The sequence below is a fragment of the Rhinichthys klamathensis genome, unplaced genomic scaffold (genome assembly GCF_029890125.1).
Source record: "Rhinichthys klamathensis goyatoka isolate OS25496 unplaced genomic scaffold, OSU_Roscu_1.1 h1tg000124l_1, whole genome shotgun sequence".
Taxonomy (NCBI): Eukaryota; Metazoa; Chordata; class Actinopteri; order Cypriniformes; family Leuciscidae; genus Rhinichthys; species Rhinichthys klamathensis.
The window spans coordinates 587,016-603,534 of record NW_026606661.1 but is presented as its reverse complement, the minus strand read 5'-3'; the positions used below and the strand labels follow the sequence as shown (position 1 = coordinate 603,534).

General features: G+C 36.2%; 1 protein-coding gene across 4 annotated transcripts in view; it reads left to right on the top strand.

Moving 5' to 3' along the window:
* cntn4 (contactin 4) overlaps window positions 1–16,519 on the top strand; it is a 175,525-nt gene that overhangs the window by 88,018 nt on the left and 70,988 nt on the right. For all 4 annotated transcript variants that reach the window (XM_056256197.1, XM_056256199.1, XM_056256196.1 and 1 more), the window contains exon 5: window positions 6,784–6,879. In XM_056256197.1, coding sequence (XP_056112172.1) covers window positions 6,784–6,879 — 96 coding nt within the window. The remainder of the gene's footprint in view (window positions 1–6,783; window positions 6,880–16,519) is intronic.

Here is a 16,519-nt window from a genome sequence, read left to right as displayed (position 1 = left end):
ATATATATGTGTGTGTGTGTGTGTGTATATATATATATATATTTAGGCTATATATATACAAGAAAGAATGCAATGACAATATATATATATATATATATATATATTGTCCTTGCATTATTTCTTGTGTGACACCCCTGAATGAAAGGCTCATTATTATGTAGGGTCACTGTCTGAGAACCACTTAATATTCATGATAGGGGTTGGGCCGTTCCGCCCATCTGCATATTGCCTTGGCAAACAAAAAAATGTTTTTCACAATTTAAAACAATCTATTGGTTTATGTGAATGATTAGGAAGGATGATTTTCAGATCATTTTGAAGCCAGAACTCGAAGCGTCAACATCCATTTGTCAAAAGTCTTGTGGACACATATTTAGTATTTGTTTTGTGGTCTTATTTCAGCAGCTTTCATTTTAATTTTTTTCAATAACCACGCATAAACAATATTCTCTTAAAAATACAAACAATGTACATACAAGTTGCTCACAGATTATGGTAGCCCTGTTTGTGCTATATAGAGTGAATTTACACCTTTGCCATTAACATGTTTATAAATAACTGAAAAAAGCACAAATGTAAGGGCATCACAGAACATCCAAATGGCCCCAAAAACACCTCAGACCCCAGAGGGTTAACATGGGTGGTATATTGACCCTCTTTTGGAGCATGTCCCCAGCGGCCAGTCGATGAATTGCAGTTTAAGTCACTTCAAGAGTGAGTCTCTCTCTTGGATTCAAGAAAAACACTGGAAGATTGCCGCTTGGGTAGAATTGAGAATTTCCCCATTGAAATATAGCAACAGTTTTACACTGTATAGCATCATGGCTGATCTGGGAATTGAATTGCTGCCGATTTTAGAATAGAATGTGTTTCAGGGTTTATCAAGTTTTAATAGTTTTATTTCTTTTTTTCTCTAATCTCTACGTTCTGCTGTTAGTTGCATTTCTGCGGCATATGTATTTACAAAATGTTCAATTTGTTGTTGTTGGGCCTTTGCGCTTAACTATAATTTTCATAAATGTCCATATCTGATTTCGAAGTACGACTAATTGTGTACTTTACACAGTTAAAAATGTGCGTTTGTGCATCAGTTTGAGCGCCTGCTTTTTAATGTAAAATTTGTGTCCTCGAGCCAGAACCAGTTGAGAAGCACTGATTTAGAGCATGCATGTGTATTAAATGCCTGTTTACCACATTTTTATTTTATAACACTGCGTTTCCGTAGCCTGAACTGTTTAAATGAATACCATCTGGATCCCCCCTAGCCCCAACTGTTTATGGGGATGCGTGTTCGTGTATTCTTTTTAAAGTTGTCTCTTCATGTGAGCGGTTGGTGCGGGTGCTTTTATGCCACGTTTCTTCAGGGGAAATAAAAAAGTGAATGGTTTCAGCTGTGTATATTAAAAGATGCATTTGTTTAAGTACTCCCCTCCTTCCTTTCTGTCTATTTCAGTTTCTTTTTGAAAAACCTCAGCTGCGTGCTATCCTGAAGGAAACAGCCCGCTGAGTACTTTAAACAACAATAGTCCCTTTGCTCTTTTTGCTGTGTGTTTATGGAGCAGGGAGCACCACTTGTAACCCCCCCCCCCCCCCCCAAAAAAAGGCAGACAAAAACACTATAGTGAGATCAAGATTCGGTTTGTCAGTAGCCCAATAAAGGTAAACCGGCTGCGATCAAAACTGGCGCGCCCCACTCTCGCTGTGGACGACCATATGTCCCCTCTCAAAATCACTACGGCTTTTATCTCTATCCAAAATATCCCCAAAAAGACACTCTTTTCTTTTTTTCCTGTCTCAAATTAATTCAGTACCTTAGATGTTGAATGTGTTTGTCCACTTTGTTGTTGTAGGCTCTCAATTTTATGGCTTCTGTTAGTCTTTTATCTAACATCCTGTGTTTCATTGACATGAAAGTGGCAGTCCAGCCCTTTGTTGCCTTCCCATCATGTTCTGGTAGAATCCAATAGGGTTATAATCATGAGTGCTCAAGCGCACACTTATTGGCTTGCTGCTTACTGGCCACAATCCAGGTACTACAGCCAGAATTTCCTTTGAAGTTTAGTTAATGTGTAAACTTAAATGAACACACACATTTTTAATATTTCATTCTATTTTAATCTTAGTTAAGGCAGTAGCGTTCAAAAGGGTGGTGAGCTCATGCAGAAGGAAACTGCACTTTTTTAAGTTACATCGCTTTTGTATTACATCGACTAGTAATGAAAGAAAGACTCAGTTTGATGGGATACACTGCAAAGCCTGTTCCTTCCACCGTTTTTGCACGAACAGATACTAAAGCAGAGTTTTTGTAATTTCCTTCCAAAACAAAGACTATAACATTGTCACATTAATATGAACAAATGATGAATAATTTGCATGCCTCATTCCCGGCTATGCCCTGACATTCATAAGGGTAATTAGCTTGCGAGTATTACAAGTATTTAACAGTCTGTCAATAAGCTTCATACAATTCATGACCCATCTGTGACTTGAATTCATTTCAGTGGCCTTTGGAAGCTGAACATTTGGTGGGCTTTAGGGAAAAAGGCCCAGCTGTCCTGATACAGATTTTTTTGTTTATTTTTTTTTCATTTGATTTTTTATTTAAGCACTTGTACTTTGTTTTGTTTTTTATCTGTAGTACAAATTGGGAATTTTAAAGACACAATAAGTTGGACCAATCACTAAAATCAGTGTGAGTTTCATTTCTAACCCATTTACATTTATCATCCGTTGAAAAATAAAATAACCAGCATAGTTTCAACAGCTCATTGATGCTGATTCTCTATCCTAGTGAAAAGCAATTACATGAATTACTCCTTCATTACAAACTGCTTATTGCAGAGGTGTATGAGCCTTTACCGCAGTCTCATAGTAATCTGTGAAAAATGCACACAAGTATTGCTTTCTTTAATAGAAGACCAGTGTTTCAAATTGCAGCTGACTCCCAGGGTTAAAAAGAAATTTATATGTTAAGAAATAATTAGCCAACATGACACATCCTAGCTGACCTTATAGTCATCTTCATAAACCATTGAGCGCCATAATTTTGCATTTAAATCTAGCCCTGAAGCAGAACCAATCGCTGGTCTGTGTTTAGGGGGAAGCGAGGAAGATTTAGCATTGATTTAGCCCATAAAGAGTCATTTCATCTCTGCATCAGTGCTCCAGGTGACACCACAGAACCAGGATCATTGGAGATGAGGTTAATGTGGGTTAATTCTTCTGATTTGTGCAATATGTGCCATTAAATGTCACCGGTAGCATGTGGCGTGCGAGTTAGTGCTGTTGAATACAGCCTTGTTTAGGATATCCAACCTATAAAAGAGCTCCTGGTAATTATTTTGTTAGATGAGGCCAGTTGTGAGGTGTTCTTCAACGTGAGTCACTCAAGTAAAGGGGTCTCTGAACTTTTGATGTACTTTTCAGCTGAGCGACTGCAGAATCCCTTTGAGGAAGATGACAGCGGGGGCTCGCAAAGCTGACTTCACGCTTTCGAATTCAAAAGCGTGCTGGTCTCGCAGAAATTTTTTACATCAGCATCTATATTTTTGATCCTTAGAAGTGCAACAGGGATGCCATTAAAAAAACTCTCTTCAGTGATTTAATGTCAAATAATTTCAAGATTATTCCGGTCATGCAGAGAGCGGAATTTAGTTGTGGGTTTTAGGTGTGGGAATTAAACCAATTAATTCATGAAGTTTCTCAATTTCCTCTTTTTTTTTTCTTCCAGTGGGGATGTTTTCACACTTTTTAATCCAGTGAATGGTACTGTAGGTTTATTATTGAAAGCCAATATCTGGAAAGATGCGTATATTACTAAAAAAGATACAGTTCACTAAACACAGACTGGTTTATTATTATAATGGTGGGGCATGTTGTCACAATGTAATAATAATTATAAAGCATAAAATTTGGATTATGAAACAGCAGACGTATACAAAGTAACATACAAAATATCAAATCATTTATTTGTTGATATTGCAATTAATGCATTGTATAAAACTAACTAGGATATAACACAAAAATAACATGCCTCTATATAAATGTGAAAATCTGCTTTCATTATATTATTGACCCTTGTTGTCTAAATAAATTCCAGTCAACATTCATTTTAATTGAAGTAACATAAATGTTTTTATGGTTTTGGTTTTTAGTTAACTAGAACAACCCTGGTTTGAAACCAACATATAAAAGCTATAGAAAACAAGTGTGTATTTGTTAGTGAGATACAGGTCTTGTAATTTTCCTGTGTGACAACTAGCCCTAGTGGCTAGTCTGCATAGGTGCATCATCTAATTGTCCTTCATTTTTGTCTCTGAAAAACAATAAAAGATTCTGTAAAAAGTGCATCTTAACTGTTTCCACCTGAGACTTTACAAAGCGTCCATCCATGCATTCGATCTGCCTGTACGAATTACCTTTCCCAATGATTTTAGGCATCAATTGCGCAAGGGACAAGCAGGAAGCTTGTTGTGACTTGTTATTGTTTTCCGTCAATTGTCAAATCTAAATTAGTTTCAAAGGAAAGGAAATTCAGTTTCTGATGCATTTTTTGGAACGGCTTTGTAATGGTTGCCGGCATGCTTTGTGATGAATACAACTCAGAGGGGGCCTGATAACTGCAGGAGCCATTAAAAGCACTCATGTGTGGCTCACGCTTAGCAAAACACTGCCACAGTTGGGCAGGAGCGCTCTTCTGTTTGGAGGGACTCATTGATTTTGTCCTCATCTTTACTCACAATCTGTTAAATCGTCGTAAAATGACATTCCTGGTGATTAGATTTGATGATTTGTGATTGAGGTCTGTCATTGAGCTTTAAAACACAATGCAATATTTAGTAAAGCAATCCTTAAAAATCTTTAAGCCTTATTGTTAGTGTTGGAACACACCGTTTGTGCGACAGACATGATTAATAACTTAAATCATGTGACAACGCAAAATAAGATATCTTGAAGATCTGTTTTTGTCCATAGACTGAGAATCAGTGGGGTCCAAAATTTGGACCCTATTGAGTTTCATTATAATAGACAAAAAAAAATCACTGCAACACTTTTCAAAAAACTTGTTTACTCTAGTACATGCATTTGCATTAGCTGAACCGAAACCAATTTTTGCTGAATTTGAGCTAAAGAAGCAAAATATTGATATTTTCCAAATGTACTGAAACGTAGTCTTGACAAAAGTTGTATAGTTTAAGTTTGCAGTAAAACAGAGAAAAGCGGTTTCCCCGGTAACGACTATACACAAAGCAGCGCAGCGCTCATAAACGCTGCTTTATCACGAAAGATAAAGAAAGATTAAATGAAAATAACATCATAAACTAAATAAACTTTTCTAAAGACAGTCAATTCCCTTAAAAAATACATTCATATAAAAACACCCGCGCCGCGTTTTGACTTTGAAACGTGCAGTGCTCGTGTTTATTCAACGTCAAGGTCAAAGCTAACCACCATATTTTTTCCAAAAGGCTGTGTTGATATTGTGAACCAATGTATGGAAAACAATATAATTTGACAGCTATCAATGCTATTTTAGTCGGTATGAACCGGTATGCCGCCCAGCACTAAAATCTGAGAGCTTGATGTCCCTCCATTGACAGCTACGCAACTACAACTTTCAAGCCCCAGGAAGATAGTATAGACGTCATAAAGGTAATTAATGTGACTCCAGTGGTAAACCTCAATTTTATGAAGCAATGGAAGTGATTTGCTTGCGCAAAGTATAATTTACCACTTAATTTACAAAATATTAATAATTTGTGGGTGAACTAACCCTTTAATGCTGTATTGTGGTTGAAAATAATGTACCACCTACACCAAACCCTATCATTAACCTAACCAATAGTGTTAACAAAACAACAAGTCTTTGATTTCTTGTATTGATACTCGTGCTTCATGGGATTCGTGCGCGCTCATCGCAAGTGTAATGTTGTGCCAGGTGAGCTACCGAGCAAGTTTACAATGTCAGAAAAGCCATATGGAGGTGGTTATGTGATGCAAATTTCAAAAGTTTTAGTTTACAAATCATGCACTAAGTGTTTTGAGGTCATAATATTGTCCAAGGAACCGCATGAAAATAAAGTGTTTATTAATCAATAATCTGCATCTTGTAATCATAATTTGTGTGAAAAGGAATTAAAGTTGTTTGTTTTACTGCCACTTGGAAACTGCAGTGAACTGTGTGTATAGGTACGTGTTTCGAGTTGACATTGATGTAGCTGTCTGGGGGATGTTACCAAAATGGGCGTAGAGTGAAATTACTTGCCTTAAAGGGACTTTGAAACCACCTTAGCAACTGAATAGCAATGCACTGAAATCCACTTAAAACACCTTAGCAACACATAGCAATGAATTCCGGCCATAGAGTATTGCACAAAATAAGAAAAAAAAAACTACTTTCACTATCATATTCAAAACGCAGCAGGATGTTATGGATGTCAGTAATATGTGCTAGACATTTCCCCAGTCTCTTTGACCCCTACTTTTTGAATTTTACTTTCACTCAAACTTTATTTTCCCCATTTGTTCTAGACTGAGTCAGCAAGAGGCTCAAGCTTTCTCCATAAACAGACTCAATGGGTGGTGATATAGCCCCCAGTCCAGCTGAAGGCTATTTACCACATCTGTATACACACTCTTCCAAGGCTTCAACTTTGTGTGGCTCGCTCATTGTAGCATAAATACTTTGCGGCAAGAAAATTACAATCACGTTCAATGTGCTGCATATATCATTTATCGAAAATGTAATGTTTTGTTCTGTCTTTTCTCTCCTGCTTCTCTAAGACCTGGAAAACTTCAAAACCCACAAGCGGAGTTCTGTGTCTGTCCGCGAAGGGCAAGGAGTGGTGCTTCTCTGCGGGCCACCCCCTCACTCTGGAGGTCAGTACTACTTCTAGATCGTTCATATACCATTTACAGCTCATTTTTTCCAGAGGAGAGATCTTCCGGCAGTCTCTCGGCACTCAGTTGTCCAATCTGCGGATCGTGTAATCCCATCAGCATCTCTCAATTCTCTGACAGCGTGTGTAGGCAAGCCCAGCCGCCCTCCGGAGACGGAGCTGTTTGTGTGCAAACCCTCTTCCACCCTCACCTTCCTCCCTGTAGCGTCAAGCAGCATCCCTCCCTATCTTGAGCAAGGGATGCAGGTCAGAAAGCCATAAATCATGAACGCTCTCTTCCTGCGTTACACAAAGACCCTGAAGCATCAAGCTTTTCATCCATGCTGGGCTGCTCCTCCCATGTATTTCTCCCAGAGTTTCTCGGCCGAATCTCACGTCTCTACCTCCAACATGAATTGTTCATTAACTCTGCCATCACTTTGATGGCCTCTATCAATTAACCAGCAGGGTGTGATTTAACTGCTTATTAATGGTGCCAGCAGTGTTGCTTCTTAGAAGTGCTTTGTTAGCATTTATTGCACAATAGGTGCTTTTCACGTGGCCTTCTTGAAGAGTGGCATGGATCCAAAGCGTTTGTACTTTTGTAATGTGAGCTAATTAACATTGTGAATCTGAACTTTCCAAAAAAGGAAAACTGAAAAGTGATAGAACGGCATCCAAAAAGATATCTTAGTGTTGTTGTTTTTGTGTGCAGTGGTTACAGCACTTTTAAAAACTGAATTAATAGTTTGTCAGGTTTGTGCTCCTTTCTGATTGCTGAATGTTCCTGAATTCCTAAATATGAATTCTAATTCAGACATGCAGAATTTTTCATGTGGAAGTGAAAATATTATGGATTGATTCATCCATGTTATCATCACACACATATGGGGGATTTATTTAATATATTCAATATTTATTAATATACATGGACCATGATGGAGGAACACCATTTTTTCACACACTTCTCGATTTTAGCCCAAAGTCTTTAAAATAGAGACGAATATTTCAATTTACTGTACATGGTTAAAAACGAGTGTTTTTAACTCTTACCCCTGCGCAAGCGTTTTTTTAATCATTTTCTCAATTTTCATGGCCCCCAGAGTATTTTGTTGAATATGTGAACCTACAATATATCAAAAGAAACAACAGATCCTCTGCTTTGAAAAAAATATATATATTTATGCTTTTTTTTTTAATCAACACTTGAATGTGGGTGAGTTACATTTAAAAAGCAGCATTTTGAACAAAAAGCTGAAAAAATGGCATTTTTGTCAAAGATTTTGTCCGGATCGGATTCAGAACGATGATCAAAAATTAGATGGAGTCCATCAACACCCCCAAAGAAAAAAAAAACACCAACACCCCTCAAAATAAAAATGTTTTCATCATTTCATTCAGTAACGTTAGACCGTTTTAAATTATGAGCTGTTTAATGTGTGATGATCACCTTATTTTACATGTACGTAAGCAATGCTTCTATCTCTTGTTTCTGCTTCTACTTCGCCTGTGTTTTGGTTCGGATTCTTTCAGAAGATGCGTAACAGCGCCCCCCTACCATATAACATTGAAAACATGGATTGCCGGAAATTTCCCGTCAATGGCAGCCAAGCGTTGCGTCAGAAGTGACGGAATATTTGTCAATGGCAGGGAAAGAGTTAATTGTTTATGTCTTGTTGCTAATTAAATTCAAATTGAAAGTGAGCCGGTTTTTAAATGCTACATTTTGCTCAATCCTGGTGCCTGGTGGAGCTGCATGATAAGACAGATTTTAAACAATAGCACAGATGTATTACATAAATTGGACAAAGGAAAGACACTGATATCAAAGAGATTAGTAGCAAGCTGTACAGAGCTGGTGGAGCTACAGTAACAGTTGTAAGAAGATTATATGCTAGTAAAGCCTGCATTGAGCTATTTTTGGATGAAATCAATCAATAAAAAAACAATAAATCAAATCCAGTTGGGTGACCAGAGCTAACTGTCATAAAACAACGTGTGTGTCTGAAACTTGCTGCTTGGTTTAGAGTAGAAGTGACCCAGAGTTTAGACTTTACGTTCAAAATGTTGAATCAAGTTGCATACTTAAAAGGTTTAATCTGTGCTGAAATGTAGCAGATAAGTGGGCTGTGTTACATTCAGCGGGGTCTGCTTTCTAAATGTGGCAGCTACAGGAAGTGGAGAGGCAAAAAAGAAAACAGATTAGACAAAGATTCTTCCAGCTAGTTATAAATGGTATGATTCATCATAATATTTTTTTTCTGACAAGCTATTTATTTATAGATAATTATGTTATATAATAGAGTTAGAAGTATGTCATTTGCTGGAAAAATGTGAAGAAATTTGTCAAATTAAATCGATCGTTTTAAAGCGTTTCTTTGTAATACAATGGTTGAATTAAACATTTGCCTACCAGTAGACATATTAACATATATATATATAAAAACATTGTGTAGACACACTTGTTTTTTTTTATATTTCCCATTTACATAGACTCCTGGTTAAAAATATAACCCGCCATATAAATAGTATATGTTGTCTGCAGCTGGCACATTTATTTATTTATTTTTATTTTTTGTCTGTCTTTGATGCTGGCTCACAAAATTATGTGAAGTTTTCGAACTTGTTACCTTTGTTGGATTTGGTGATTTTAGTTTTTTTCTGACTCTGTGGCAGCTGGTTGGTTTGCCACAGCTTCCTTTCAGCTGTCCTTACAAATTAGATGAAAATTAATTTTGGTGTTGGAGCATGATTTATCTTTGACTCGTAGAAGAGGGAAACAGAGTATAGGAGTATGAGACTGAATAGGAACTGTTATAACTGAGATTCTGTGCAGCATGCCTGGATTTTAACAGAAAGAAGCCTTTGTATGTTAACTTTTATCATGTCCTTGTCTCTGTTGCACTGTGGAAGGAAAAGCACAGTGAAAAGAAGCGAAACTTTCTATGTTAACTTTACAATGAATTATCTGAAAAAAAGTGCCTGAATCTTTCATAAGTATGTTGGCTAGTTATTCCGGTAACAAGTCAGTACTAAAATATAAACAAAATGTAACAATACATTATTAGTAGTACCACGTAATGACTCCATTTGGTTTGAAAGCCCATGTAACGTATGTGAAAGTTTATCTGAGATGAGCAAAAATATTAAGCCGTACAACTGCTCATTCAACATTGATAAACAAATCAGCATATTAGAATAATATCCAACGAATCATGTGACACTGAATACTGGAGTAATGATGCTGAATGATGATTCATCTTTGCCATCACAAAGAAGGCCAGCAGCCATATCAGCCTGTAGCCCAAGACTGGTTGCCCACTGAAGCTAAGCAGGGTTGAGCCTGGTCAGTACCTGGATGGGAGACCTCCTGGGAAAGGCAGGTTGCTGCTGGAAGAGGTGTTAGTGAGGCCAGTAGGGGGCGCTCACCCTGTGGTCTGTGTGGGTCCTAACGCCCCAGTGTAGTGATGGGGACACTATACTGTCAAAGAGCACCGTTAAACTGAGGTCCTGACTCTCTGTGGTCACAAAAAATCCCAAATTTGCCCAGTGGCCTCTGTCAATTATGGCCTCCTAACCATCCCCATATATATATATTGTCATATATATATAGTGATTGGCTTCATCACTCTGTCTGCTCTTCACCAATAAGCTGGTGTGTGGTGGGCGTTCTGGCTCAATATGGCTGCCGTCGCATCATCCAGGTGGATGCTGAACATTGGTGGTGGTTGAGGAGATTCCCCCTTATGTAAAGCGCTTTGAGTGCAGAGAAAAGCACTATATAAATGTAATGAATTATTATTATTATTATTATTATCACAGGAAAAAATTACATTTTAAAATAGTTATTTTAAAAATGACTAATTTACTGTATTTTTGTGATCAAATAAATGCAGCCTTCATTATTTTCTCCAAAACGTTTGAATTGATTTATTTATAATAATTAATATAATTTTAATAATATCATTAAACTATTATTATTATTATTTTCTTAATGTTTTATTTAATTAATAACAATAATAACAGTTTAATAATATTATTACACATTATTATTTTCATTAAAGTTTTACTATAATATTCATTATTTATTATAAATATGAATTTTAATGTATTTATTATAAATATTAGTTGTAAAAAAAATATGCATATCATGACATTTCACTCGGTGCATATATAAATCAGCCAACATTTCTCGTACGAGCCATATTAGGTCCATAACCACTCATAAAAAAACATTTAGTCATGAATAATTAAGGCTGTAGTATTTCGAAATTGATGCACATTAAAGACGTGGGTCTCCGGTCCGTGTCTGCTTTCGAAAAAGTGACTTCCTGTGACATCTGATGATGACGCTGATCATGAATGCCATCTATCTGGCTGTTACGCTGGACCAATACAAATGCGATGAGATGTGTGGCCACGTGCAACAGTGTGAGCATATATTAGCGTGCCAAACCTCCCGGGTGCGTATACATGTGTAAGCTTGTGACTCATGGTATGAAATGGAAGCAGATGATCTCTTGCACATTATCTGCATTTTTGCCTCGGTTAAATCTAAGGATGCCAGCCATCATCGTCTCATCGAGTTGAAAGCTAATTGTCTGGTAGATCGTAGTTTGGTTGTAGATTAAGGACAGGATCTGAGTCCGCTGATAGCGTTGTTCATTTGCACATTCTGTCTGCTTGGTTTTAGTGCCTGTTCACTAAAGGAACTGGGTAAAAGCAAATCAGGTAGTGACATTTACATTGGCCCATGCTCTTTAGTCCTTTGCTGACCCATTATAATTAAATCACAAACTTCAGTGTCAGTTAAATATGTGTATAGAATTTTTCTTTGGTATCAAGGCAATGAACAATTGAGCTATTATGGGCTTTAAATTCCTAATTGTTTGAGACAAAAAATTTTTTTTTTTTTTTTTTGTAATTAAAAATATTTTATTTTTGTCCCTACAGCTGTCACAAATAGGCTGCATTTAACTTCACTTTTAGACATAGGCCGTATCCGAAATCACATACTTCCCTACTATATAGTAGGCGAAAAAGAATATGTGACAAGAGTAGTATGTCCGAATTCACAGTACTCATAAAATAGTTGGCAAAAAGTACCCGAATGACCTACTACTTCCAGTGAGATTCTGAAGTGTGCATAGGATGGACACTTTACTATCCCATGAGGCAACGGGAGAGGATTTATGAACGGCAGTGAAGCGACGTAACGGACGTTGGAAGGTTACATGATAATGACAACATGACGGATGTAGTACGTCCGGATTACATTCATACTATATAGAGCGTACTATTTTAGTGGTCGTCGAGTATTTACTTTTTCAAAATAAGTACCTACTCAAGAGAGTATGCGATTCCGGACGCAGCCATACACTCACAAACTTACCTAAGCACTTCCCCTTACATAACATTTTTTAAATAATCAATCATCAGCTCCATAGAAGATCCCAAGTGATCAAGGGCTTAGGGCGTTCCATTTAAACACATTTCAAGGGTTCCGCACATAGTGGGTACTCGTGTAACGTAATAAATGATGTACATCCGAGTGAACGAGATAGTGGGAAGTTAGCGAGGGAAGGGCATAACAATTGGACTCAGCCTATAGCCTTAGTTTGTTTCTCTTCATTTTCCTATTTCTTTTGTTCTAGTTTCCCGCCAGTCATTAGTTGTCATGGCCATTAATTTAAAAAGCACAGCTGTTAGTTATTTAGTTCCTTATCATTGTGTATTTAAGTCCTCTTTCTCCTTCAGTTCTTTGTCGGATATTGTTGTATGTTACACACACACAGTTGTTTTTACTTAAATATGTTTGTTTTAAAACCTTTTTGCATCTTTATCATCTTAATCGGACCTAAAACGTTACAACAGCACAATCATTTATTAATATTTTTTTTATTAATTTATTAATTCATTCATTCTTTTATTGAAATTTTTGTTATTTTTCTCACTAGAGTATATTTTTAAATGTTTGACAGACTCTAAAGAATACAGTCTGGTTTTTTTAGCAAATGCTTAAGTTAAAGGGACAAAATATAAACATTTTTAAAATGGTATGAAGCTCTTTTAAATGGTGAACTTTCTATATAGAAGATTCTATATTGTATGATCAGTGAATAAATGAGGTGCAATCTGGTGCCATGTATTATGGGGCTTATTAAGTCATCATTCATGGGGTATTTCATCATACCCTCTCTATTTAACATCTGGACATGCTGTGAATATATTAATTAAAGTCTGATACAGAGGGATGCGGAGTGTTAAAACAGCCTATATGAGGAGCAAATGGCTTGGTAACAATATTTGTATCAGTTATACAAATCAAGATTGGGGTAGTTGATATATCATTGCCTTTTTCCCTACAGGATAATATATATATATATATATATATATATATATATATATATATATATATATATATATATATATATATATATATATATATATATATATATATATATATATATATATATATATATATATATATATATTTAAATATACAATGATGTCCAGAAGTCTGACATTAGTGAAAAGGTTTCTACTACTGTATTTTGGATTTTTCCAATGTAATGGGGTTTTTTCATAACATCATAATCATTTGAATGACAAGTTGAAAAGGTTTGTTATTTAAAACTAATAATAATGAAAATACAAATAATAATTTCTTAGTATATGTTACATCACCTTTTTTAATGAACTCTGCAAGTTTGTGACCTAATAATTGTTTTCTCCAGCACAATTTGAGAATGTCCCAAAGATCTTTCTGCTTATTTATGGGTGTCACTTGAATCACAGTTTTTCAAAGTTTCCCAGACAGTTGCTATGAAAAATGTAAATTTTAAGTACTACATAACTTTATTCGACACTAAAACTTTTTTAGATTTTTCTTTTTTACTTTTCATCATTTTTTTCTGTCATAACATTCATACTTTCATATGTTGCTGTGTGGTTGCTTGGGTGTTCTGGGTGATTGCTAGGTTCTTGCTTACTGTCCCAAGTCATAAGAGACAACCTTTCTAATTTCTAGATATTACTCAGTTTCCAACTTCATTGGGTTTTGCAATAGTTTACCCAGGTGAAAAATGTATGTGTAATTGCTTAGAAAACTAATAGCACACAATTTATCTTGCTCATATTAGTATCTGAAAAGATATTATTTTAGTATTGTATTCATTCGTATAAATGACAGCAGATCAAATCTTGCATGAAGTTTTACTGGCATGTCAGAAAGGCTCAAAACATTGCAACAACTTCAAGCCACCCTTGTCTCTCCTTGCTGTCAGTAAACAGTGTTTCCCTCTCCATTGGACACCAATCACACATTATAATGTCTCCAAGGCTTCCTGCTAACAAACACCCGCCCCCTCTCTCACACACACACACACACACACACACACTTCCTCACCCGTACACCAATCCTGTGGGAATAAATTCAGCCCTACAGGAATACACTGCCACTCATTCCCAACAACAAAACAACTGATTATGTGCTAGGCTCCTATAAGGCTTAGGAGACTTAGGAGCTGCGCTTAGTGCCGTCTGCCTTTCATTATGTCTATAAATGAAATTTCTTAAAGCAGTTACCATACAAAATCATTAAACTTAAGCAGTTTACTTCTGTTATTGAACCTTTATTGTGGTATATCGAATAATGCAACAGCTTATTATTAAAAACAAGATTTTTGCAGGTTGCTATTTGGTTTGGTGTTCTTAATACATGCTATTTTATTGCTAGGTTGCTAGGGTGTTTTGTTTGATTGTTAGGTGGTTACTTAATGGCCCAAGTCAAAAGAGCTCCAGGGTCCAAAATGTACTTTTTGCCAATGGCCGGTGAATTTATTTTTATTTATTTTATTTTATTTTATTTTATTTTATTTTATTTTATTTTGTTTTGTTTTGTTTTGTTTATTTTATTTTATTTTGTTTTATTTTGTTTTGTTTTGTTTTGTTTTATTTTATTTTATTTATTTATTTTATTTATTTTATTTATTTTATTTATTTTATTTATTTTATTTATTTTATTTATTTTATTTATTTTATTTATTTTATTTATTTTATTTATTTTATTTATTTTATTTATTTTATTTTATTTTATTTATTTTATTTTTGGGGCATTATTTTTTGTGTTATTTTTTGTTATTTCCCTACAGCAATGTACAGTAACTGCTTAACTTTCTTGTTCATGTTAAAGATGAGCCAATCTCATGTTTTTCTCATGTTAAACACCACCTGTCACAAAATGTGAAGACACGTTGTAACTTTGTATGTCTCATTTTAATTTTGGTGGTTTAATGTGAGGATTATTCCATTTATTTGTCATCACGTTTCTTCTGGGTGAAAAACACCATCTGATTATATTATTTTCACCCTTGGACGACATGTGAGACGTGCCAGATGTTTTCATTAGATGGTTCGTATATCTTTAAATTCAATTTAAATCATGTATTATGTTAGTCACCAGTTACTCATCAGTTAGCTGTTAAATTTGTTATTTTTTTTCTGGTAAAGTGATTCTTCCTTTGCAGGATATCTTGTGTGACCCAAGTGAGCAGTCAAGCCAAGGACAAAGTATTTGTGTTGTTAATGGAGAGATAATAATAATAATAGAGCAGCTTTTGGCCTCTAGCTATTTTAGATTCACCACAAAGACTCAACAAGGTGTCATCCCTTTGTCTTTTGTCCTCTATTCCTTGTTTTCCCGTCCCATGTCCTTGCACGTCCACAAAGCGCAGAGTACAAGATGAGTTTGTATCTGATCAGTGTGTCAGCTTTCTTCTGAGATGTATATTCCTCATCGCTGGACACGGCATTATGGGTGTGAGTAAATGTTTATGTGCGCGAGTGACTTCAGGAGTGCCCCGAAATGTGCAGCGTAGACCCGAATGGAGCCTTCTGTGCGGCCGCAGTCAGGTCGGATCAGTCACGCACAAGCAGTTGAGCAGCTTCCACCTCCACCTCAGCCCCCAAAGCCTCTCTGTATTCAGACGCCATACCGCATATTCCTCAATAACTATGTTTAGTGTGGGAATCTAATGCAGCTGACCTCCATTTCCTAATGGAGAACGGCCCTTTCAGGTGTAGCGAACGCTGAAATCGCTTCTTTTCTGCACTCGCGCTTACAATGGGCGTTATGGCATCTGCCCCGGAGTCCTGCGAGCTGAGAGCACAGAGCATGTGCACTCTGTCTGGTCCCGTTAAGAGAAAAGAAGATGCTGATATTCTGGAGGCCTTTAGCGAAGTGCTTCTCAGACTGCTGCTGTGTTCTCTGATTTTCAGGTTCACTCCTCTCGGTTCTCACTGTGCCTGTCAACACAAGGCCAGACGGTAAACGCTGCACTCAGTATAGACAGACAGACTCGTATAGTGGATAATTTCTTTCTTAGGAGGATATAAACAGAGATGGGAGGGTCAGTTAAAAAAATTATTAGCCTAGGTCATAGGGGTGTACAGTAACAGTAGCTACACAAACGGTTCTGTACATACTTCGGTTTTGAAGTCACGGTTCGGTCCGGTTTCGGTACAAAAGGGGGGAGAAACCTAAACATAAAATTGCCTCTTTTTTTTTCTTTTTTTATTAAACTGTGTTTTGTTTGAACAAATGTATCGGTGTTTAAATAACTTCAATTATATTTAATTTT